The 26,182-nt window shown below is 39.0% G+C and overlaps 1 protein-coding gene across 1 annotated transcript; it reads right to left on the reverse strand.

Annotated features, from left to right (window-relative positions):
• Positions 1 to 794: 794 nt before the first annotated feature.
• Positions 795 to 26,071, reverse strand: cryl1 (crystallin, lambda 1). Its single transcript, XM_062402790.1, has 9 exons — positions 25,911 to 26,071; positions 25,008 to 25,115; positions 23,467 to 23,593; positions 21,214 to 21,375; positions 20,069 to 20,164; positions 17,725 to 17,823; positions 7,873 to 7,981; positions 2,993 to 3,099; positions 795 to 1,321 (listed from the first exon to the last, which is right to left on the reverse strand). The coding sequence occupies exons 1-9, from the start codon at positions 25,949 to 25,951 to the stop codon at positions 1,181 to 1,183; spliced, it is 990 nt and encodes a 329-aa protein (XP_062258774.1). The 5' UTR covers positions 25,952 to 26,071; the 3' UTR covers positions 795 to 1,180.
• Positions 26,072 to 26,182: the final 111 nt, after the last annotated feature.

Here is a 26,182-nt window from a genome sequence, read left to right on the forward strand (position 1 = left end):
CACATTTTTCTGCCCACATTCAGCAAATACTATTTGCCTCACAGGGCCTAACAAGGTGCGACAAGCCTTGAACCCTCGTCAGGAGTAATAATAATTGTTTTTCACAGCACCATCTAAAACAGCCATTACAAATAACTGATCTCTGACTGACCCACTCCCATCAAACAGAGATGAAATGTTAATGTCATTAACAGAAAATCAATTGGAAGCAATTCTGAAACTGATATTGCTTTACGATTAAAAAACGTAAACGTAAAACGTATTTTCTGTTGATTTACAGAATCAATATTTCTCTCCAAGTAGTTGAGGAAATCAGTGCTTGGTTTTAGTTATATTTAATTAATATCCCTGTACATTAAGCTTTAACAATACTTCTAAGTATTTGAAGATGGCATTTGTTTGCCATTGTAAATTATGTTTTATTTTTCATTAAATGGTTTATTAAAGTAATCTTTATTATAGAATTTTACTTTAAAAACAAAATTTGTCCTACCTCTGTACACTACAGGACGTATATTTCATGATAAATATTGAATTTTGGTTTTCATCAGTTCATCTTGACACAATTCACAGATGCAGGCAGAGCGATCATGTGACGGTCGCTGTGGCCTGGTATATCTGTGAAATTAAATCTGCAACAGGAGAAATGTCCCAGCGAGCGGCGAACAATCAGTTACTCTCAGTTACTCTTCTGACATGTTTCCATTCTTTGTTTCCTGGGATTCAGGAGTTTATCTGTAATGTAGCACATCATTGATTTGTTCTGCTTGTGAGAACAGAGACAAACACAGAACTCAGCAGAATATCATAATTTTATTTTCCTTCATTCGAAGGATAACTGAAAATGAAAACCACATTGTGTCAAGTGAATAAAATCACATCGTTTGATTCCATTTGAAAACTTAGCAAAATATCACTTTGAAAAATGAAGGTTGAAATTTCAGAATCACTTCACAAATGCAATGATATAATTCTCATTGTCATATATAAAATATATTAGTGCCTGTGATTCCTTTTTACACCATCATGGAACAAGTTCTGTTCCTGTTCAATGTTTAACAATGTGCTGCAATTTAAGAGCTTATACATTTTATTTTTATGTAAAGTCTCACAAAAATCCTACATTTATAATCTTAATCAAGTGAAGTCGAATTTTGAAAAAATATATGGACAGTCATGATCATTGATGTTCCAGAGTTTGGTTCCTGGATGTATTTGAGTGGTCCTTCTTCAGCTTCGCCAGACCCATGAGGAGCTGGTCCCTCCTCTCCTTCCTGGCCAACAGGTGCTCCTGGTCACTGGGAATCAGCTCACACATCTCCTGCAGACGAAAACAATAAATGAGAACATAGTTTCTAAACAGACACTCCGGTCAGTTGAGCGCAAACCTCCACCGAGGCTGAACAGTCGTTGTTTTTCATGGTCTTATAATCATTTTGTATTTTATATGTTTTTATTTTACGTCTGGTAATAAAATTGGTGAAAACAGTATTAAAAGAAAGAGAATAAAAATAAATTTCGTCATCTGCATCAGAAACCAAATTGAAGGTGTTCTTCTGAGGCTCCATCCCTCCACCAGGTTGGGTGGAAATCTGTTTGTTTTTTACTTTATCCTGCTGATAAATAAACTAACAAACGAACATACAGAAACGTACAAACCTCACCTATTTGCCTGGCGTAAAAATACAACATTGCCATACATTTTTTTTAACAAATAGACTTATTTTCACCGGTTTTGAGCTGGAACATTCCACCAACTAGAACATGACATAAGCTCTGGTTCTTCGGGTGGAAATGATTTCCTCAACAGGTTCCTGTCCCCTGGGGAAAGTTCCTGTAATGGAATCGCACTTTGTGTTGCGTCCTGATGATGAAGTTTATTGTTGGCATCTGCAATTTTCACATACCACAGCACTTAAATCTAATTGCCCTCGCTATATACGGGCCTTTCAAAACTCATAAAACTCAATTATAAAGCATTAAGGAACAATGGCATAATAAGAAAAAGTACAGTAAAACGACAGATGCCCGATCTTTACAAATCCTTGATTGATTGTTCCATTTGAACTTTAATTTGAGATAAAGAAAAGCTTGCTCTTTGACAGACAGAGGAGGACGTATAGATGTTTGAGAAGTCTTCTAGGTGAGTCTACACTTTCTTTTTTGTTGTGACTGAAGTTTGCTGCGGAAATCTCTTGCAACGTTAACAAATCCCCTCTGTTTTTTTTATGTATTGTATCTTTTCACTTACTCTCTTTTGTGTTGCTTTTATTTCTTAACTCTTGGAATGTGAGCTTAAAAAAGAGACTGGGAATCTCAGGCTACATCCATAACACAGCGTTTTCAAAATAAAACGATTGTTAGCAAAGACAACGGGGTCAGCAACATAAGGGATTATGCACGTTATGTTCTCCACTAATAGCCGAAGCAGATTGTTTTCTTCGTGAAAGGGGTCATGTGATTGGATCCTGAAGAATCAGAGGAAGTATCCTCACAACTGAAAATATCCAGTCAGCAACTAGTTGAGAGTTGCTATGTAAATATTTCCAAACATCTATTTCTGCAAAAATGAAAAACGCAGACTCAGCAGGGTTTCCAAACTTCTATATTGAAACATGCTCTGGCCTTAAAGAGACTTTCCGCTTTAATACAGATAAAATAGAAAAGTAAACTGGGTGTGGGTCTGCCTGCTTGCCTGCCTGCCTGAAAATACTTTTAAACCCTCAACTAATCAAAGTTAATGTAGTGGAAATGGTTTTGTTGTTGTCCGTACAACTGAACCTAATGCGTTTAAATCAATTAACATTTTCTATTTGTTGTTTCTTCACATGATGACCCTGCATTGTTCACATTTAAACAGCCTGTGAGAGCATGTGATCAAACAACGCCTACATTAAGGAAGTCACGCAGAACTTAAGACAGCCCGTTTGCCTCATCTGACTCACTCGGTAGTGAGAAATCATACATATGGAAACATTGCTGTCACACTCACATGATTGATTCTCTTGGCTCCCTCGCCCTTGAAGTCTGGTACAGGCCCGAAGGAGGTCAGGACCCTCGCTATTCCGTCGCCGTAGCGTTTCATGTAGTCTTCCAAACCTGTGGGAGGACAGCTGATCAGAAGGTGACTGCTGCTACAGTATTAAACCCTGCAAGAGAGTTTCTGGCTCTTTATGTAGAAAAACAGGATAACAACGAGAGCAAAATATCACAATTTTTTTTTTTTCTTTAATTTTCTTCAATATCTGAGGAATTGTTTGATATGATCTCAACATGTGATATGGCGATGAAGTGGCCAATCAGCCTTGGCGGCGGTGTGTGCCTCTCTCTGTTAACCTTTGATTTAAAATAACAAAAAGTCGCTTCAGGATTATTAATGGCATTCAAACAAGAGTGATTCCGTTTGAAGTTTTGCAGGTAAAGGCTGAGACACATGCAGATGTTGTACAGAGAGGATCAGCTTCTCTTAGAACTCTTTAGATAGAAGAGTGTTTCCTGATTTGAACCCACCTCCTGACGCAAACTGGTTTTACGAATGACACCCAGGGCTGTAAAAACATTTTAGAAGGTATGCACATTATGTCCTCTGCAAGCCTGTGTGACCTACATATATGACGTCTGTCTATAACACTGTGTGCAGAACACCTGCACAATTACTGTTATAAAAAAACGACTTTATGATGTAAAATGCAGCCTTACCCTGAATTTAAAGTATATATACATCTGCAGAAGTTGTTATTGTAACTGTGATTGCATTTGTTGCATCTCAAAGCTTGTAGTTCAGTATATAAGATATAAGATAAAAAGTAAATCACAGAGGATGATGGCTCCATGATTCAGCACTAGACAGCAAAACATTTTTCCGGCGGACATCCCTCACAGAAATCTATTCAACACACTTATCATACATGTAATCTCGTCTGTGTCCCTGCATCTGATTATTCTTGGATCGTTATCAGTCTCTTAAATGTGTTGATGCCACAGAAACCCATTGAGAAAAATGTCAAGATGTGTTCAAGAACTTAAATTTATGTTGCTGAGTGACGTCCTTGGTGAAAGTGCCTCATAAATAACTTATTTTAACTTTCCCTTCAGTTATTCTCTATTGTTCTCAATAATTATTCTTGAATGATTTACTCGTCAAGTAGACAGCAGGTATTTTGAATGTGCACTGATTTATGTGTTACCCTAATAGACTGGTTCATTACCTTTGCCAAGGAGGTTATGTTTTCACCTCTGTCCGTTTCTTTGTCAGCAGGATTTACGCAAAAACGATGGAACATGGGTCAAGAAAGAACCCATTCAATTTAGCCGTGGATTTGGACAAATGGGCAAATCTAGGAATATTTTCCTCACATTCTTTCAAAGATTTCTCAGGAAAATATGTTCAACTTGGTATGGATCCTAAAAAAAACCCAGATCTATCGAGGTTTCATAGTGTGTAGGATTTTTCAGATGCTGGACGACAAAAAATCAGGCTAAAAAAAAAAATTTTACTACAGCTAATGTGTAGCCAAGATAATGAGGATTAATTAGAGAATCAATATTAATATGTATCTTCTATGTAATAGTTTGAGCCGTCTTCATTCAAACATGACAGATAGGTGCAGGATTAAAGGGGACTGTTGGGCCTGGGCAGCGGAATGTGCTCTACTGAATGCTGTTCTCTGACTCTGGTTGTTTTCTACTTGAACTCTACAAGAACATCTATATAATGCTACATGTAGCATCTGTATACGAACACAATTCAACCAAATGTGTAGGTCTGTTGCCCCTTATTCAGATGTAAAAAATAACAGGTCGCAGCTAATGAGGCAGCCATTATAACTAATGATTGGACAGAACATATCATAAAGAGGGGCAGCATCATGACATTCCCCTGATAAGGTGAGCAGAAGATCTCCGAAGTAATAAAAAAAGCCAAAGTGAAGCAACGGAGAGACGAGAACGAAACCTCTTCGCAATGGCTCTTTAATTACGGCAGGTCAGGGGGTGACCGTTTCAAATAGTTATGTCACACTCACATGAAGTTTCACACTTCAAAATCAAATGTGTGACACGTACACATTGATCAATCGAACAGTCACATCTGAGAAATATTGCAAATGGTCTTTAGATCATTACAATAGTTCTTAATCTTTTAGATGAAACCTGGTGGGAAACGCTATGTTTATATGACACAGCGGTGCAATGAATACCATCCACCTTCAAGTCTCTGTTTTTTTATTTTCCTTTTCCTGTCAATGATTTTATTAGATATCATCGTCCACGAATCAAGGAACAACGACAAATCCCAGTGACACACATGACTGGTAATTAAAGTAGTGCAATGGATGCTTTGACCTCACCACAGCAACCCTTGAATATTGAAAGACTTCTGAAGGGTGGTTGAGGATGACAATGAGAGGAAAGTTACAGTTTTGAGAGGTTACAACTGAAAGTGACTTATTTTTCCATTGGCCGTTGACTCATTTCATTTCTTAATTTAACTTCCTGGCCATTGCACAAATCAATAACTTAAATTTATATGATTTAATAAGAAATGTAATTGAGAGAATAGTCAATGTTAAGTAATCTTGTCATTGTAATGTATAGATAATAATTATACTGTATGTATCAAAACGTGGGGCTGGCAGTAGTAAGCACTGACGCCTCACAACATTAAGTTTCTGGTTTCAACCGGTAAGGGTCTTTCTCATGTCGGTTTTCTCAGGGTACTCCTGTCTAGCTTTTAAATGAAAAGTCCCCCTATGTTTCGACTCCAGTTTAACTTCAAATTAACTGTTTGAACATGTGCATACAACACTCCTCTGTTGCCCAGCATCCATGCAATGGACAAATGTTATTACATATAAACACAGCTTGTCGACCCCAACTGGTTGAGGCAGAGATTTCTTCCTGTCAAAGGGATTATTTCTCCACAGGTGCCAAGTGTTTGCTTGTTGGGGGAACTGTGGGGTTTCTCTATTATTTTGTAGGCTCTCAACCTTACTATGTGAAGAGCCTTGAAGTGATGCATGTTGGATTTACTATTACTATACAAATACAATTGAAAAGAAGTGGGTCATACTGTTGGAATGCCTTTTCAATCGTGTGAAGGACGAAGCCACAAACATTTCAGCGTCGTGCCAGGTTTTCAGTGGACTGCTCCTTTAAAGGATAAATCAAATCAAATCAAATCAAATTTTATTTGTATAGCCCATATTCACAAATTACAATTCATCTCATAGGGCTTTAACAGGGTGTGACATCCTCTGTCCTTAACCCTCAGCAAGAGTAAGGAAAAACTACAAAAAACCCTTTTTAACAGGGTAAAAATATGTAGAAACCTCAGAGAGAGCCACATGTGAGGGATCCCTCTCCCAGGACGGACAGAAGTGCAATAGATGCCACGTGCAGGAGAACATCATCAATAATCAAAGTCTCTAGCAGCATTGATGAAGCACAGTCCATGCTCAGCAACCATCTAGACCACGATCCACCATCCAGACCAGACGCCACTTCAGTCCTCAGTCACCTTCCACCGCCGCCCACCAGGAGGACCCATCACAAGCCACCACTGCGGTCCTGGTCCACCGCCCGTGCCCAATGCCAACGCGACACAGGGTCCGCCACCAGCACCACGATCAGCCCACAATGCTCTCCTGTACTGGTACAAGGCTTACAGGAGCCAAGTTGTTTGGGCAGACTAGAAAAACAGACAGAGCCTGAGTGCTCCGGTATCTGATTGGAACGATACACGGACGGGAAGTTGCTACAGGATTGGGTCTTAGCAATCTTTAGAGAACACGATCATACTACTGTTTCCTAAGCAGTGGAAAAAAGAACGGGTCGAGAGCTTCAGCGCTGTCACTACAGGTAGAGCTGGCGTCTGGTTTGAAGGCCTCGATGTGGGCTTTGTGAGTTTTGGATTACTGGTGTGAGGGAATGCATTCATCGCTACCCATCAAAAGACGGCTTTGTTCGGCCACAGCGACCTTTTTCTGTGTGTGTACACAGTCCTGGCTGCTCTCTGGGTTTCACACTACCCTTTGATATTCTGCATCTCCCTGAAGTTTCACCCTCAGCCTCTCTCTGGCACCCACAGGGGCGTCACAGTATGGTACAGTACATGCATGTTGTGCTGAGACATGTGAGCTGTGTCACCGTGTGTGATTTTCTCACAGTTTCTATACAGCTGAGACCTGGTGTTATACTACAGAGGACAGTCTGTAATTGTGCAGCGGTGGTTCGTTTATCTGAGAAAGCAGTTGACATGTTTAACAAAAAGTCAATATCATAACATTGTCAAGCCTTTTATATAATTGTCTTGTTCGGAAAAAACTTACATATTTAGGGGTCTGATATATAGTTGATGAAATTTATATTATGTGTCATCTATGTTAATGTATTTATATTTGTACCATATGATTTCAGATGATTGGTTGATCTAAATATGCTTTAGTTCAGGTCTCTAAACTTATTGGATATAATTTGTTTACTTAATTGGGAGGTCAGGATGATGTCATTCCAACCAAATGACCTTAAATTAGTTTTTTATTCCATATAAACGCTATGTTTCATCTATAGTCCTACAGGATGCAAGAAACCTTGAAAACATTTTTTTTTTTTTTTTTACTACAATATTTCAGTTGACCTGGACTGATCAGATCCAAAGTGTATCATCTGGAGAAACTGAACTTAATGTATAAAATTGGTGAGCTCTGAATTCTGCCTTTGAACGTGGTTCCTTCACTATTGTTGCCTGTCGTCTCTTTTTCTTTCCAAACACTCAAACAAAGTAAAATTGGAGGGAATCAGGAGCTTGAGGAGTGACGCTGGGTGGTGACCCTCTGTTTCTGTGAGAGAAAAGGTTCAGAGAGGGAGCATTACCTTCAGGTGCATTGAGGTGCATCGTTTCCATGGGACCAATGAAGGCGTAGCGCATTCCTAAACCCTCTGACATCACCAGGTCGATGTCCTTGACTGAGATAACGCCATCCTGATAGGATAAGAGGGAAAAAAGAGTTCAGACACTATAGCCCATTTCATTGAACAGCTCAACTCTGGGAATTACTACCCTGTTCTCATATGCCTACCCGAACCAGAGCACTTTCAGTCTACATATGAGGGCATGATATGTTACCCTTGAACACTGAAATTGCATAAATTAATCTTTGAGTCCAAGCTACAACTTGACCTTTGACCTCCACATGATTATCTCGTCATCCTTTAGTCCACCTGACTGTTTGAGCAAGATGTAATGAAATTCCCTATGGGTGTTCTTGAAGCATGAAGACTTTCTCACTTGATGTTTCTGAGATGTTGTGTTCACAAGAACAAAAACATCTTTTGTAAGGTCACAGTGAACTTGACCTTAGACTTCTGACCGCCAAATTCTAATCAGTTCATTTTTGAGTTCAAAGGAACATTTGCACAAAATTGGAAGAAATTTCCTTGAGGTGACAGTGACCTTTACCTTCACCTTTTAAAACCAAATCCGTATTAGTTTATTCTTGAGTCCAATTAAATGTTTATACCAAATTTGACAAAATTCCCTCCAATCATTCTTGAGATATCAAGTTCAGAACAATGGATTTGCGGGTTGGTCTACTGTATGGACATACACCCCACAAACATATTGCCTCTGGCCACCGACTCTTGCCGACAATGAGGCATGCAAACAAAAAATAATTAAGCTTTATTTGTAGCTAATATGTATTTAGTCTGAGGCTGTAAGACCATATTTTCACTGGCAGATCAACAGAGTCCAGGCTTTTAACCCACTGGGATTTTTAACCAACTAAATTCCCTTTGATCACATTGGACTACTCACAACATATAATGTTTCCCCAATCAGCCAATTCTGTGTCCTCAGGATTATGTGGGCAGTGCAGGGAGGAGAGGGGCTGAGGATAGAGAGATGGATGGAAGTGGAGACAGAGGGAGTGGTTCAAGTATCTTTGGGTTAGAGATGCCTGTTGGCTTGACCACGCAGGAAATCAAAGCCCTGATACAGATACAGAGAGTAGGGTTAGCAAAGAGGAGAGGGACAGGGTCGTCTTTGTTTGGGTCCCACGTCCAACAACGGGCCTGTTATCTGAGCCAAGCGGGACGGTGGGTGGGGTCTTTTCTCCGCTGTAATCACTGGGGCCAGCAAGCTGCTTTCTCAGCCACTCTGCTTTCCAACACTGGCCCCGACTCAAGGGTCAATTCAGTGAGTGTATTGTTGGACGGGTGAGTTAGGGTCCCGGTTATGTATGGTATGACACCACAGGCCTCGATGATCACAGCTAAACCTCAGGTCACTACCTATGCCAGAGATCTTTTCACCCCAGTCTGTTTGTTTGTTCGTTTTTATGTTAGTTAGTTAGCAATATAACCCAAAATCGTATTACCAAAAAGCCTAGATGTGTAGATTTGGATCAGGGGTCGGGTCAAGGATTTTGCACAATTTCCTAAAGGATAATTCATGGATCTTGATGAAAAAAACTAATCAGGCACATTAAGGGGTCTGATATCTATGAATGTTTAAAATCTGGTCCTTTGCCGAGGTACGCGCTCTACTGAATGCCATTCTAGTTACTGATGTTTGAGTGTCAGGGAAAACTGCTGAGTCACTCATAACTGAATTAGCCCTCTTAAAAGGGTGCACATCTCGCAAAGGCTTTATACACAAAGCGGTAAAGAGCTTTATTAGTGCCAAAGATGTAGTTTTAAACTCTTCAACATTCCTTTATAGAAGCTGAGATACAATCATAACAGCACATACATTGAAAAACATTGTTGATGTTAATAACGAAATGCCTGAAGATAAAAAGTCAGCACTGCCAAAACAACTTGCTGTTCATCAACATTGCAAATTGGTAAATTAAAGTTAATAAATACTCCTCTAATTGCTGCAAAACCATTAAATAAACAGTATTCTTTCTATTGTTGCACCTCATTATCAATAATGATTCAAATGATAGTCATTCCTCAGGTGTGTCACGCATGAGGAAAGTTTTTTGATATCTTTACAGCCCTTCTGAGATAACACAAAGGTAAAGCTGGGGGAAATTTAATCCACATTGAAAAGTAATGCTATGGTGATGTCACCAAACAGTTTTTTCTAAAGAGTAACATGTACTTGAGATCAGGTTTTAAAACTCACATTGGCAGGACCATCAAGGTTTGAGTGTGAATCAATAGGGACTGGGGAAAGCTTCTGGTCAGGTGGGTGATCACATGTTAAGTGTTCCCGGTGGGAATGTAACGCTGAACTAGACATTGATGTTTTCCAGAGCAGTGATCCTAACGATCCACGTCGTTAGGATGCCAGCATTTATTATCATCTGATTCTATAATTTACAGAGCAGGATCTCCATAATTATCCTCTGTGACCAACCATAATATTTAAAAGAATGAAGTTGCTAGACAGACCAGTTGCTAAAAGTATCTAGGATGAAAACAATCAGGGGTTCTCTGAAGAATTTCTGGATCTTAAGAAAGATCCAGAGTAGATTCTCTGCATTAGTTCAGTGTAAAAAATTGCATAAAAAATCTGAAATTGATTTACAATCAGTGGTGGTAGATTTGCTCATTTTGTTTGACTAACTGTGTAAGTAACGTACCACAGAGTAGAAATACCAACATATTCAACATTTTGCTGAAGTATGAAGAATGAACAATTTCAAAATAATGTTTGTATTATATTAAATTACATTATATTATAAAAATATACATTATATATATTTTTTAAATGAGACAGACATAGATGACAAAGTGAATACAGGCAGTACAAAAGATCAAATGATAATAGTAATATGATAAAAGTAGAACAGTATAAAGTTGTAAACTAACAAAAGAGCAGTTATTTAGGTATCTGGTGATATGTCAGTAATTGTGAATACTTCATGCATTGGTGTGTCGCCTCTTCCCATCACATCAGACTTTGTTTGTACTGCAATATAAATTGAGTCCAGCGTGTTCTGAGAAGTAACATCTACACTGTAAATCACTTTGTTTTAGGCGCATGGTGCGACAGCGGGTTACGGCTCAGGTCAGCTGGTTTATCGAGGTTCTCTGTTCTTGGCGAAGCAGCCATGAAGATTCACAGTTCATCTCCATCTCCGGTGGGGACCAACATAGGATTCCCTGTGTGTTATGAATAATCGTTCCTCCTCAAACACATTCCACTCGACTTAGACAGTCACCGTGACTTAATTAGAGCCAGGCCCCCACAGTGAGTTATGACAGCTGTGACTGACTCGCGTTCAAGATTTACCTGCTGATCAACTGTGACGAGAGGCACTCATAGACCGATCGTTCCTGTATGACAGGTTCCTTTGTTTTTGAAATGGTGTTAACAGCAGAAGATTTGTTAACCTAATTCATCACGTACCAGTGATTTCTAAATTGAAACTGCCTCCTATTGTTAGATTTCTCTGAAAGTTTACATGATTACATTTATAAAGAAATTAGTGAAAAATTTCTCATATACAAACCGGTTAGTTATTCTCACACACACAGGGAAATTCATGGGTTGGGTGGGTTGAACCATCTCCTACGGTAAGAAACAATGTCACAAACCACCCGCAACCTCTTCGGCAGGTAGCTGCTGCTCAGCAAGAGCTGCATCGTCCTGGTTTAAATGTCATATGCAGTAGGAATGTTAAGGCACCAGTTTGGACAGGAGGAACATTTTTATTAAATTCCTAAATGTAACAAGACTTAATGTCATTCATTTTGCTGTTTTGCTACAGGTCTAAATCTGTAAACACTTAAAGTGTTTGAGACTGTCATTATAATAATATGCTTTAGTTTCAAATTTTTTGTTCAGTTTTTTAATTTATCAAAGCAAGAAAATGAATATGATAGAAGTTAAAAGTAATTTTCTATACTGCAAGTATTACCTTTTAAAATGTACAATATTACTGCTCAATATCATGTATTATTTACACACCTAATTTTTTGCAATATTATTTTTATTATATTTCATGTAAGACATCACCTCCAGTAGACTTCTTCACATGTAAACTATTATATTGTGCAATATTACATTCATTAAAATTATATGAATAACATGTGCAATATTAGTTATTTATTACTTTAGATCATAGTTTATTCTATAACATTTATATAACTTGTGTCAATAGTTTTGCTCTTCATTTAGGCACTTCTCGTCTTGCATTTTATACACTTCATATTTTTGTACTGTATTGTTTTTAGTCTTTGTTATTGTCACTTTGGAGCAATATCTGGCAAAAGACTTTCCTTAATAAGTTCTATCTTATTTGTGTTGCTTGACTTGAATGAAGCTACAGTGGATGCTGGATTTGAATTGTCATGCTAAATAGATCAGACATATATAACGTCAACAATGAACCCTTAGTTAAAAAAAAGGAATAATGAACAGTTTATTCCACTGTCTATTCTTTTGAAAGAGACAAGTTATATGTCATTTCTCATTATATATAAATCTTTGTGTAACTTGTTATCCTGCAATTTTATTGTTGCCTCTATTCTTTGTGGTCGTATTTATTTTGATGGATGTGTAACAGCCTCTCATTTTTGTTTCTATTTCACTATTAACAGTCCAAGGATGTCCCCAGTGTTCACGCTCAACAGAGCTCACACATGAGTGCACCATGCTCTATGGAATGTCATGTCAATATGAGTCTTTGCTTCCACAGGCCTGTGTGAAGACATAAATATCTCATGGGAGATGCAGGGATACAGTCAGGAGGGAGAGGAACACGCTAACCTCTGCCTCATTTTCTTGCAGTGCACTTTAATTCTCAGAAGCTGAAACATGTTTGTTTCACTGTTGACTGAACCAAAAAGTGCTTTCACCTGACTGAAGGCCCACTTGACTCATCAATGCTCTGAGACGTTCTTCTTGAGACAAAGAATCCAGAGTCGTTTCAGGAGAGAGAAAGAATTACAAAACAAACAGAGAGTCCAAATTGTGGGAAGCCCAAGTCTCTTACAGCAAGTCATCCCATGGTTTCTGCTCATATGACTGATGCTAATTATATGTGAGGGCCAAATATATAACAACTAAAAAAGTTAAATAAATTTCTGTTTCAATTCAATGAAAAAAAAAGAAAATTCTTTAGTAATACTTTTAGGATTACATGCTCACACACGGTTTTCACTGGGTTGTAACAAATAGGAAAAAATAAAATGGATTTGGAACCTAGAATAGTTGACCAAGAAAGAAAAATCTGCTGTTTGAAAAATGCACCGGACTAAATAAAATAACTTTTAAACATCTCCTCTCCTCGCATTGCCCGAAGAACGCTATCGAGATGTTCAACTCCAATCCATGTATGTCATGGTGGAGCTGGAGGGAAGACCATAAACTCACCGGAGTATGTACAATTTATCTTCTGAGAAGCATGAATGGTAACATCCAACTTCCTGCCAATCCATCGAATGGAATTTTAGATATTTCGGTTTGAATAAAAGTGATTAAGTGAAATAGATGTCCATTGAGAAAAAAAAAAAAGACCATTTAATCAACACTTCTCTCAACATATTCGAAGCTAATGAAGTAAATCAACAATATGATTTATTGCAATGATTATTATCCTGTACTTTATAATATCTTTTCACGTATTCTTATGATCTATAAATGAACTGTGACACGGACCAAGAAAGACAGTAACTGCTGGTTGGGGTCCAATCCTCAGCTGTGTGAGTTCATGCGTAATTTGCTGCACGTCTGTGAATATATGAATTTCACAGAGACTTGAGTTCCACAGGCTACTGCACAAACCCATTAGGGCTTGTGTGTCACTTTCAAGTCCTTCAGTTCATTTGATTTTCACAGAAAGATGACTGAGCATTAAATGCACTTGGAGAAATCTTAAAGATGCTTAAGTTAGGCTGAGGATACTGTAACAGAGCTAATCCAGTGAAACGGCCTGTTCCTGACAGTTTGTGGACATTCCTCTAGTCTAGTGAACACTAAAAAAAAAAGCACTAGAATCAGCCTCCTTAGTTCTATACATGTCAATGTGTTAGATCGCCTCAGAAAACCGGTCACTTTTCATACCATGGTTGTGCTGCTTCCATCATCTGATTCTACTGCAGACAGTATCATGGGATTAAGGACAGAAGGCAATCTGATAGATCACATGGATAGTTTTAGTTTGATTATTAAGAATAGACTGATATGTCAAGGAGGAAAATCTAAATCTATAAGAAAGTTGTTCAACATAAATACATCAAGGATAAATACAAATAAGAAAGTAAATGATGTTTGATATTTTCAAATTCACACGTCACCCATAATCAATATCCTCAACGCTAGGTTTTAAAGCCATTTTTATTTATCTTATCGATCAATCAAATTCTATTAGTATGTAGCCCATATTCATTTGGTCACAATTGGTCTCATAGTTTTGTATTTATATAGCACTTTTCTAGTCTTGATGACCACTCAAAGTGCTTTACAGTACAGGTTTACATTCACCCATTCACACAGTGCATCTATTAGCTGCACTTTGTTGTTCTATGGGGGGCAATTCAGGGTTCAGCATCTTGCCCAAGGACACTTCGGCATGCAGATGGGTCTGACTGGGCATCGAACTGCCGACCTTCAGCTTGGAGGACGACCACTCTACCCCTCAACCACAGCTGCCCCACAGCCGGAGTGTGAATATGGAGAATGTTTCCTCTCATTCCAACTCCTCAATCTAAACGTCTGTTCTAAGTAACTTCTCTGAGTGAGTACGATCTCCTGTGAGAAGTGTGGAGCTGACTGAGAGTCACCGCTTCAACTGTCAGAACCAGGTCCAGCAAGTTGAAGAGTTAAAAAGACTCAGAAATCATTAAAAACCAGAGTTTATATCCAATATTCAGCAGGAAACTTTTAAAATAAGAAGAATTCTAAACAGAGTTTGGTGGATTTGTTATAAATGCATCTTCTTGTTCAGGAAGCCGGGGATCATGGGTAATATCCACTGTTCAGCTATGTTTCAGTTCAGTTTCAGTTTGATTTCCACGTGTGTCTGCAGAGAGCACTGTTGCTCAGTAATAGTTACATACTGTAGCTTTAATGCTCCAAACAGTTCATCAATTAACTCTGGTTTTATCACAGTTTGAAACTGAGGGTAATAACTGTTAACAACTCAGTCTTCAATAACATTTTTTACATTTCACGAAACACAGAAAGCATCAAGGTGTAGTACTGGTTAACAAGTATTTGAAATATACAACAAGTAAATTAAGTCAGTACACACCTCATCACTGGTGACTCAATTATTCACGGGTTAATCCGTTTCAATAATGGAAAGAAATGAGGGATAGTCTGATGAGCGACAGTCACGCACTTCTGCATTGTAGAGAATCATAACGTGTTTCCAAGTGTTTGAAAATATTTGACATAGATAAATCCTACTGATGGTGTACTTTATACATCCTTCTCTTGTTGGAGCAGCAAATGACTGCAAGACAAACGACTAAAGACAAATAAGTACTTCGATGAGTTCAATGGACCAACCTTCTGTTGCCACACCAACTAAGTGGCTTCACACCCAAACAGTTGGTTTGTGCCACCCCTCCAGGTCAGCAACCATTTGTTTTGTGTGGTTTTTAAAATGTGAAGTAGCTTTGTTGCTTCTACTGTTATCTTACCTTGAGTCTAGCTTTATATCTACGTGTATGAGGGGGTCACTTTGTCGTTGTTCATCTGGTACAGTTACACAGGTTGTAGCTGAGAAGTAAAGTAACGACACTGACAAGGACACAAAGTGCTACCTGAGCCGGGAAAGGGCCGCTCTTTGTTACAGGTCTCAGACAGAGAAAAGGGATGGAATAAAGAGGTGGAGAGAGAGAGACAGAAAGAGAGAGACAGAAAGACAGAGACAGAGACACTGATCTGAGTTCCTGTGGAGCGAGAGATTAGGTTCTTCTAATCTAACATATTGTAAGGGGTACGATTTTTATGTAGTCCTGGTAATGTAATGAATTCTAGGTTCGTTTAAGAATGCAGTTGAAATGTAGGTTGTTTTGAGAATTAAGGAACCTCAGCCAAGAAGGTCCTGTCTGCGTTTGTCTGTTATTTAGCAGGATTATGCACAAAATACTGGACTGGTGACCACAAAACTTGGTGGAAGGATGTGGTCTGGCTCAGAAAAGAACCAATTCAAGTTTGGTGCAGATCCAAATAATAAATCTGGAACTAGTGAATTTAACTGTGGTTTCATAAGGGGACAGTTGGGCCTTAGCGGAGGTATGAGCTCTCTGAAGGCCAGTCTAGGTTTGCACGTTTTTTTGCGAAATAATTTGTGTATTTGCAGCGAAATCAGTTATTTTCCTGGTCATGGCAATACAACTTTGATATTCTACAGTGATTTTGTCTATTTGACCTTGAACATTTGCTCTACAGATTTTCAGACCATTTGAAAGGGAGCAAAAAAGAAAGAGAGAGGCAAGATAATTGAAAAAACAGACAATAAGTAATTATAACAATATTTACCATCAAAGTTTGAGTTTTATTATTTAAGGATTTATTTTCTATTTTAATAAGAGCAGATTATGATTGCCATAATGAAATGTGGCATGACTTTCCCTTTAATTTCCTCAGAATTTCAACAGTAAAATCTTCTGACACTTTACATACAGTCAGTGAAGGTCAGGATGAACAAGAGGGAGGTTCTTTGTCACCTCTTAACAATGAAGGTAAATTGAGATAATACTGATGTTTATAGAGTTTAATCCCTGAATCACAATGAAACGAGTCCTTATTTGAGTTCAGGTCAGGATAAAAATGGTCATTATCATTCTGACCATTCTTCCTCTGAATGATGTTATAATGGTTCTTGTCATCAGAGGCTAAAGCTCATATACTCTCATTCTGTTCCATTTTGGAAGGAGACCACAGAGACTTTGGCAGAGGTGAGCGGACAAGAGCTTTCCTCTCTTCTGCCTCTTTTACAAAACCATCAGTGGCACAAAGCCTCTCTGAGACTCACTGAGACTGTGCAGCTCTTGTTCAGAGATAACTAGAATTACAGCACTGCGGTTGTCTGCCTCCTCAACCAGTGCAGTATCTAGATACTTTTTCCCCCACATAAAAGGTCACTGTAACCTTTTCCCTTAAGAACTGAAACATGGTAACATGAGGTCATTGTGACTGTGACCTTTAGGCAGCAAAACAATCACTTCATTTCGAGTCCAATGAATAATTGTAAAAATTTGAAAAAATCCTTTCAAGGCATTCTTGAGGTATCATGTTCAAGGGAATAGGACGGACGGACAAACGTACGTACGGACAACCCGAAAACCTCCAGCCTCCGGCCACTGGCTGTTGCCGCAAGAAAGCATAAAGTAAACCACATGTGGTTCATTTAATCATCGAGACCCGACAAGAAAGTAATGACACACCTAAATCTTTTGTTTTGGTTGGAGTCTTATTTCTTACCGTGTAGTTATAACGCACAGCAATTATCAAAACATTCAAAGTGTTCTGAGGAATTGGTGGATGATCCACATTGAAGTTAGCATTCAGCCTCCAAATCGCACAAATTGAGAGAATGTGGGTTAAAAAATCTGTTTATAAAATGTGTTATATTCCAGTTAATGCCATCTAAAATGTTCTAATGTAACTTTAGCTTTGGCCAGGGCTACAAGTGGCTCTCAGCTATTACTCAAGCTGAGGGTCCTGTAGCAGGACTGTGTTATTTTGCTTGAGCTAAATGTCCAAAAGGAAAAAAGTGGAATAAAAAGGGCCTGAGTTGCCATTGAGACACTGACCTGGACCAGCCTCCATGACTCTGCGATGATGGCCGCCTGGACTCTGTTGAGGGCGAAGCCATCGATCTCCCTCCTCAGGCAAACAGGTACTTGGCCGACCTGGATCGAGATAAATCAGTCACACCAGGAATTGCAACAGCTTGTTTGAGAAAAAGTCATTACATTATTTAAATCATTGCTTATGCTGTGCATCATCTTAAAATGTTTGCCTACATTTAAATTTTACCTGAATATTCTGTTGGTTTTATATTTATTCATTGGACAGCTGTTATAAATTGTCCCATAAGTTTATTTAAAAGGCTTGTGCTTTTATTTTGAAAGACGAATGCTATCAGGAAAAAAGGACAGAGTATGAATGAAAACAGTAAAAAAAACAGTATCAGTTAACACTAAGAAAAATGTGTTTGTTTAGCAGCCGGCTAACATGACCACACAAGGCCAGTTCCTATTTTATCTGATGTTATGTACATACAGTAAAAAGCTTTTTCAAAGGTTAAATAAATACAGTGTTATTACAGTGGCAATAAAATATTAGACAGAGCATGATTTTCTGCATTTCTCATGCTGTACATAAAAAGTGTGTAGTCAAGTAATTTATATATTTTTTTAAATGCTTATCAATCAACACTCAAGGTTGTTATTCATTAATTAGAACAGCTAAAAGTGGTATTTTGTAATTGGTACATACACTCACTGAACTGTTTACTTAGCACGGGTAGGGCCTCTCTTGGCTTCTATAGATTCCACAACATACTGGAAACTTTCCTATGAGGTTCTTGTTTGTGTTGGAAGGACAGCTCACATCACAGCTGCAGTTTTATAGGTAGCTGCTGCAAATGACCTGCTCTACCACATCCCACAGGTGCTCATCTCTGATCTAGTGACTGGAGGTCAGTTAAGTGCTCTGAACTCATTGTGGTGCTCATGAAGTCACTTGGGACATGGAGCATTATCGTGCTGGAAGGTGCCAGAGTCAGTGGCCTTAAAGGGATACACGTGATCTGCATTGAAACTCAAATTGGAAAGTGATGCTCATATCAGAATTGATTGGTATTAAAGGTCCAAGTGAGCATTTGACACATCCTTACACCATCAACACCAGCCTGGACCATTTACTCAAAGCAGGCTGAGCAGAGGCGGCAGATTCTGACCCCAAAATCTGCCGCCTCTGCTGAAATCCACAAGCCCAGTTATTGTTGTCATTTTTCGGAAGGAAAGACTTAAGTACAAAGCTGTGTACATATTCCTGATAAAGTGCTTGTTTAAAGTGGATATTTCTTCTTCTTAGCCAGGTTTTTTGCATTTTTAAGACCATACTGAAAATAATTCAAGATTTATGTCTTGTATGACAGATACAAAGGAATATCGGAGTCCCTGAATTGGAGGAAGTGGTGTTTAATGAATGTTAAGACCTACCTAAATGTATTTAAGATTTTTTAAGGCCCCGTGAAAACGCTGTTGGATCTTACTGGGTGCTCATGGTACGTTCACTGTCTGTTTATGAAAATACAATTCACAAACAAAGTTTCTGAGAACCAACTGAAGAGTTACACCATCATATAGCCAATGATGCGATAAGTGCATCGGGGGATATGACCAGACCCGCTTCTCTCCTGGAAGACAATGGTTTCCTGTCATTTTAGCAAGTTGAAATACATGAATTGAGATCTTCCTGGATTAAATAATCGTTCAGTGAACTTTGTGCTGGCATTATTTTTGTGTGTGTTTTAATACAGTTGCCCTAAGGAGAATTTTTTTTTACTTACACAACACCCAGGTGTTCGCTTTACCGCACCGTTGTAACGAAAAGAGAGCTGAGCCGCAAGGCAAAGCTCTCGATCTACCAGTCGATCTTCGTTCCTATCCTCACCTATGGTCATGAGGGCTGGGTGATGACCGAAAGGACGAGATCGCGGGTACAAGCGGCCGAGATGAGTTTTCTCAGAAGGGTGGCTGCCGTCTCCCTTAGGGATAGGGTGAGAAGCTCAGCCATCCGTGAGGAACTCGGATTAGAGCCGCTGCTCCTTTACTTAGAAAGGAGTCAGCTGAGGTGGTTCGGGCATCTGGTAAGGATGCCTACTGGGCGCCTTCCTTGGGAGGTGTTTCAGGCACGTCCAGTGGGGAGGAGACCTCGGGGAAGACCCAGGACTAGGTGGAGAGATTATATCTCAACACTGGCCTGGGAACGCCTCGGGATCCCCCCGTCAGAGTTGGTCAATGTGGCCCGGGAAAGGGAAGTCTGGGGCCCCCTGCTTGAGCTGCTCCCCCCCGCGACCCGACCCCGGATAAGCGGATGAAAATGAGAGATGAACACCCAGGTATTGTGTAATGTACGATGTTTTACCTTGGTCATCACAGCATGGGTGGTGTCCATGACGGTTGCTGCCGTCTCTGGGTGAGGTACCAGCTCCACCAGTTTGACATAGTAGGGTGGGTTTACCTGGGATCACAGGACAGTAACACATCATACAGTGGAAACTTTCTTCTTCTAGTTTTCCATAAAAATAAATTCCCCAAATTAAAAGTGAAAGTGCAATATAAGGATTTAAAAACGGGAGACTGATAAAGATTTGTTAGTAGTTATGTAACAAAGCAGATTGTGGTGATTAGAGTCAGTGACAGTCACGCTTTATTTCAAACTTGGCAATGAACACTTTCCAGTGAAATTCTATATGCTATTGGACATGACAAGAAGTATTTAAGGTAGTGGACTGAAATTATTTTGGCAATAAATCATAATGTAAAAACAATGAGTGTGTATTAGTCTCCCAGAGACAAGTATTTTCTTGGTTTTTGATAAATTTGGGATTCTATGTTAACATGGAACATGAGATATCTACATGATCATAACAGAATCCTGTTTTCTGTTCATCTTAGTGCATCAGTTGTGTCGTGATTCCTGAACCTCTCAGGAACTGTGTTCAATTAGAGCAAAAATGGGCAAAAAAACAGGATGAGGTGTTCGCGAAACTAGAACTGGGAAACCGGGATTCTCCCAAAACCTGATCATAGCATGGACACTGGTGCACATGTAAACCCAGTCTCTGTAAAGTGGGAAAGATTGACGGTTGGAAAACAATAGATCCAACCTGTTAATAAGGTAAATCCAAATATGACAACCAGCAATGAAATAAATAGTTCCAAGGTAAATACAATATATTATGTCTACATCTACAATTGCAATGTCTTCCAAATATTTTCCAGACGTTTCACTGGTTTTATTGAAAGGTTAGCAGGTGTTTAGTGCTCAGAGGCTCAAAATGTCATGGTGGGCCGTATCACCTGAAATCTCACTTGTGGAGTAATAAATGAAAAGAAACCTCAAATGGAATGGCTTCCACTAGGTATTTTATCCATGTATGATAAGGGCAGAGTATGTGTAAATTTATTATTAGGGAAATAACTAAACAAGCTTCCACAGTGTGGAATCAGTTTACACGACCTGCTGGTACCAGGACCTGCTGGTACCAGGACCTAAGTGGCACTAACCGGGTGGGAGACGAGGCAGCGACTCTTGTTGTGGACTGTAGAGAAGACACTGCTTGGCACCAGACACGAGGTGGAGCTGCTCAGGATGACTTCTTTTCCCACAAGACGCTCTATGTCTTGGAAGATGCTCTGCTTAACCTTGAGCTCCTCGAACACACACTCCTGAAAAACACAGCCACACGCGCACACATACACACAAGTTCAGATACAGTAAGTGACTGAAAATGGGCTGTGAAGTCTTTGAAAGACAAACTGTCTTTTCGATAAAAACAAACCCACAATTTTTTTTTAATATGCAGTAAATAAAATACTATATTGATATAGCAATGTGAAATGATTGACCTACCCCGTTACCTTCACAAAGAGAAAATAGACAATATTTTATCTCAGAAAATTAAGTCCACGCTCTGGCAACACTTTCTAAGCTTGATCCTTTGCAAGGGCTTCTAATAATCCACTCTGTCACATGTGTTAAATATCATATTCTTCACATTTTTAAAAGAAAATAGAAACACTTCCAGTTTTCTATTATCCACCTCAGGCTGAGCTGTGACTGAGTGGAGGGTTCAAATTGCATTTCACCATTACCACAAAAACTGGCTGAGCAAGCAGCATACCTGAAGACAGCATGCATAATGATGTGATGCCAAGCTCATTGGAGCACAGCAAGGTCTCTGTTCTGACAACAAATCAGACAGTCTATCCTTTGATCAAGTGAATTGTATGTCTAATATCTATATTTTTAAAGTCAGCTTTTATTGCATAACTCACTTTGGCAATATCATTCAAGGTAAAATGGGTGTGGTGTTGTGAACAAAGTCTATTATCTAATGGTACAGTTGCTCTGCAGCGAATATAAGCTCACAACATGAGTCAATGTGATGTTCTGTAACCGTCTGCACTTTCTCTAGCTGATCAATGACAGGGTGAAACTTGCATCACATCGAGTCATTCCATCAGGAAATGCTGATCTCATTATTTGAGTATAAAAACAATAATCTACCTGCTTTTCCCTGTGTCTGACAAATCCGCTATTGTTCATTGTTAGTGTGAACTCAGTACAAGACATTGATTTATTCTGACCCTACCCTTCTCTGTGCTTTAGAGATGAAGAGCACCATTGTCTGATTCACCCGATGCACTTTCCTGGCTTAAAAAATTAACTCACTATTTTTTTTCAATTGGCAGCGTTACACATGACTAAGTTAAGATGAGTAAGTGCGCGGGTGTATATTTTGTGTTTGTACTCTTAAAGGGACAAAGGCAAGATGAGTGATTCGGTGTTAATGCGTCATGCACCGATTTAAACAGGAGGGAAACTTGTTTGAAGACCGCTCTCCACATTTTGACAGGTCAAACCTTTGTTAGTTCAACAGATGGCTCATTACTGTTCAGAGTTTGAGAATTTTTTTGGATTTTTCGGTAAATAAACATGAACAACATATCTATAACATATTGATCATATTTAACCATAAAGAAGACATATATTACATTACACTATTACATTATTACACTAGCCTGATAAAATGCATTTTGATTAAGAAGGTGCAGTTAAAATTCATATCAATTATTGATAAACAGCTGCTCTGTATCATAAATAACATTCTGAAATTTATAGTAAATCATTCCCAATAAATTGAAGCTTTAAATGTTGCAAATAAAATCCACAGCTCAGAGTCCACATTGATAAAAATTCACTTAACTTGGTGTTAAGTTCGGTCAAATAAAGATAAAGGAAAAAGATGAAATAGGTCCTTCATTTTTTTTTACTTTAACGTAAACAATAGAAATTATTATTAAGTTTGGGCTCAACCATTTAATGAAATCGTAACCATATCTGAGCAAGTCACTTTACAAAATACTGAAACTCATCTGTGAATTCTATGTTACACAAACGTAAATAAGTCTCTGTGGTGTCAGACAATATATGACAGGAATGACCTGATTATGTTGCGCCCCCTTGAGGATAATCAGTGTAATTTGGAAAATGCGCTCCACTAAGATAATTGTAATTACACCAAGTTTTATTTATTGCGCATGACTTAATATATATGATGCACGATGAATGAATAAAAAAACAATGTCATTATTTATATGTTTTTGTCACATTACAGTGGGCAGAGACACAATGTCCCTAAGTTTGACGACATCAGCGAAACATGTCAAATATGTGAAACTCCCTTGGATTTAAAGATGTGAAGACAAGCAGGCAGAATGACATGTACTGGTGCAGGGAGTAGTCTGCTGTGTTACCTGGACAAAGAAGGCTCCCTCCAGTGCCTGAGCCAGGTCATCGTAGCTGCTGAGCAGAGCGAGCTGCTGTGCAGCACTCAGCTCTCCTCTGAGCATATGAGCTTCCTCCAGCTCCTGCAGCTGCTTTCTGATTCAACAGAGGGAAAGAGGCAGCTAACACTCAGCCGTACACTTTCTGAACATGAATCGTGATGTTTTGTCATTACCTAAATTATGCAGCTTTAAAAATATGTGTTTGAGGGGAAATATTTGAAGGTGCAGTTTTACTGTTAAAACTAACTGGTTCTATCAGTAACAGCTGCCACTTTTTATAGCAAACATTGTATCAGATGAGTCAAACACATACCTTAAAAAATGTAACCTTTATATTTCCTACAGTTTCATAGAGACAGTACGTTGGATTAGATACAGTCTAGTACAATGACACCCTCTACTGTCCACAAGGTCAACATAACCTACAAGGCGCTGAGAGATGAAGCCGATTGGCAATTTATATTATATATAAAAAGGTACATTTTATGAAATCCTGGTTTAAAATGTGTGTCTTAAACTTCTATTTACTTTAAATACTTTCCAATGTAATGCATCAACAAAAATTCCTTTGTCATTCCACAGTAATGTTTAACCAGCGCTGACTTTGCTGGAAAACAGTTTAACCCTGAGCACGTGTTTGTCCATGTGCTCCTATAGTAAGAGGAAGCCCCTGAGCATGCAGTGGCCATGTGTCCTCTCTGTATGTTCCGGTGGGAAGAACAGGATAGATTTGGGCCCTCAAGAGTCATGAAGTAAATGCTGCCTGAGTGACTCTCACCCTCTCCTCCTCTCTCCCTGCTTTGCTTATATACACAACTCTCTGCCTCAAATCCTAACTGTTCAGTTGCCTTTAAATGAGATAATCAGAGAACTTACCCTCCCTGTCTTAAAGATAAATAACCATATGGCTGCAGGTTATTGTCATTGTTGCTCTGACTGAAGCCGTGACTCAGCACACTAGGTTTTTTACATACATGAACACATTGGCTGAAGATAAAAGGTGTTTTTAGCTGAACTGACCTGAATCAAGCACAGTAAAGGTGTTAAATCTTAAATCATTCAAGTGGATCTTTGGTGTCTCTTATCAGGGTTTACACCCCATTCCCCCATTGGCTAAAAGCCTTACAAATGTCATTCCCTCGTTATGTGAGAACATGGAAACATTTAGCAATATCTGTTCCACTTTCAATTTTAAATGTAAAAACTATGCAAGCTCCAGTGACCGGCCTATCTTGTTAATGTATCTGTAATGATTTGTACCCCCCTTATTATACAATATACATAAAAAAACACAAAGTACTGCTTGACCTATTGGGGTATTGACTCATTTACATTATTAGTTTCTTCTGTGAAGTCAAGTGTTTTGGGTTTATAACAGGACCATGACAACAAGAGGAAATAAGAAACTTCCTTGGAGAAGTGAATTGCATATTACATTAATTAAAACTACATTACTGTTTTTTATATTATGCTAAACAAAGAGTGCACTGTTGTGCACCGCGGCCGACCTGATCTCTGCGATGGCGTTAACAGCCTGTCCTGGCTGGTTGTCATAGATCTTCACACTGTAGCCTCCGCTGGCAAACACCATAGCCCAGGAGCGACCAATCAGCCCACTGAACAGAGACACACAATCACACACAGAAATTGAGGACATTAACTTTTCACTGAAAACTGTGACACAGAGACCTAATGACACAGAAATCCCATAGACAGTCTGGGCAACCATTTCCCAGCCCTTCAAGGCAGGTGTGAGGTCAAATGCACAGTAAATGCCTTGCATCTTGTCTGGGCTCATTACTGTGGGTGAATTTGGAATGGCTGTCTGCCCTTTGTACGTTATACTCCCCCCCTCACTGCACAAACATGCTGATCCCAGAATCCTTCTTGTTACTGCCTCGTCATGTTGTTTACACATGAGAATGATATATGTTAATTTAACTAAATGAGGAGCAAACCTCTGTCCGAGATGTTTTGTATTTGCTTTTCAGGGTAATGGGAGGTCAATTCAGAGGACTCCAGAGTTTAGCCTCAGAAATAATGAACAGGGAAAAGATAGCAGGTTAAACTGAAGACCTACATATAAACTTCAATTATCGAGGCAACTCCATAAAGTGCTTTGTGGTTTGCCAGGCGTATAATTACAAATGAGTGAGAGTTTACACATATTGGGCACAGCTGGCTTGAGATCCAAGCACACACACAGAATAGTAGAGCATGAAACTGCACAATGCATTCACTGAACTTCAATTACGTGCAAAATCACACGTTACATCACTTTGCAAAAGCAGTGATGACAGCAAGTCGAAAACTATCCACAACTAGCATAATATATGGGAGTAAATATTAGCATGAACGAAAAAAACAAAGTGTCCTGACCATAGACCGTAGATAAAATGCTCTTGACTCACCTGCCGATGACGGCGATACTCTTCATGTCGGACTGGCTCATTTCTCAGGTATTATGGGTTCAGTTCGGACCTCTGATCACTAACTTTGCAGAAATAGAAAAAGAAAAGGTTCTATCAAACCTGTAGCACCGCCCCTCTGGAGTCACACGCTTAAATACTACGGCAACCAAGAAAGTACAAAAACATATATGTGGTGCAATGATATATATTTAAATATAGATATTCCTAGCTGCATAAAACCCTGAAAATAATTCGTTCTTTATATTTACATT

Source organism: Platichthys flesus, chromosome 13 (genome assembly GCF_949316205.1).
Source record: "Platichthys flesus chromosome 13, fPlaFle2.1, whole genome shotgun sequence".
NCBI classification, from domain to species: domain Eukaryota; kingdom Metazoa; phylum Chordata; class Actinopteri; order Pleuronectiformes; family Pleuronectidae; genus Platichthys; species Platichthys flesus.

Coding starts and splice junctions, on each gene's coding strand:
- cryl1 (XM_062402790.1), bottom strand. CDS start 25,951: ATGAGCCAGTCCGACATGAAGAGTATCGCCGTCATCGGCAG. Junction 23,594..25,007: donor AACGCCATCGCAGAGATCAG/GTCGGCCGCGGT, acceptor CTGTTGAATCAG/AAAGCAGCTGCAGGAGCTGG. Junction 3,100..7,872: donor GCACCTCAATGCACCTGAAG/GTAATGCTCCCT, acceptor GTCCTCCCACAG/GTTTGGAAGACTACATGAAA.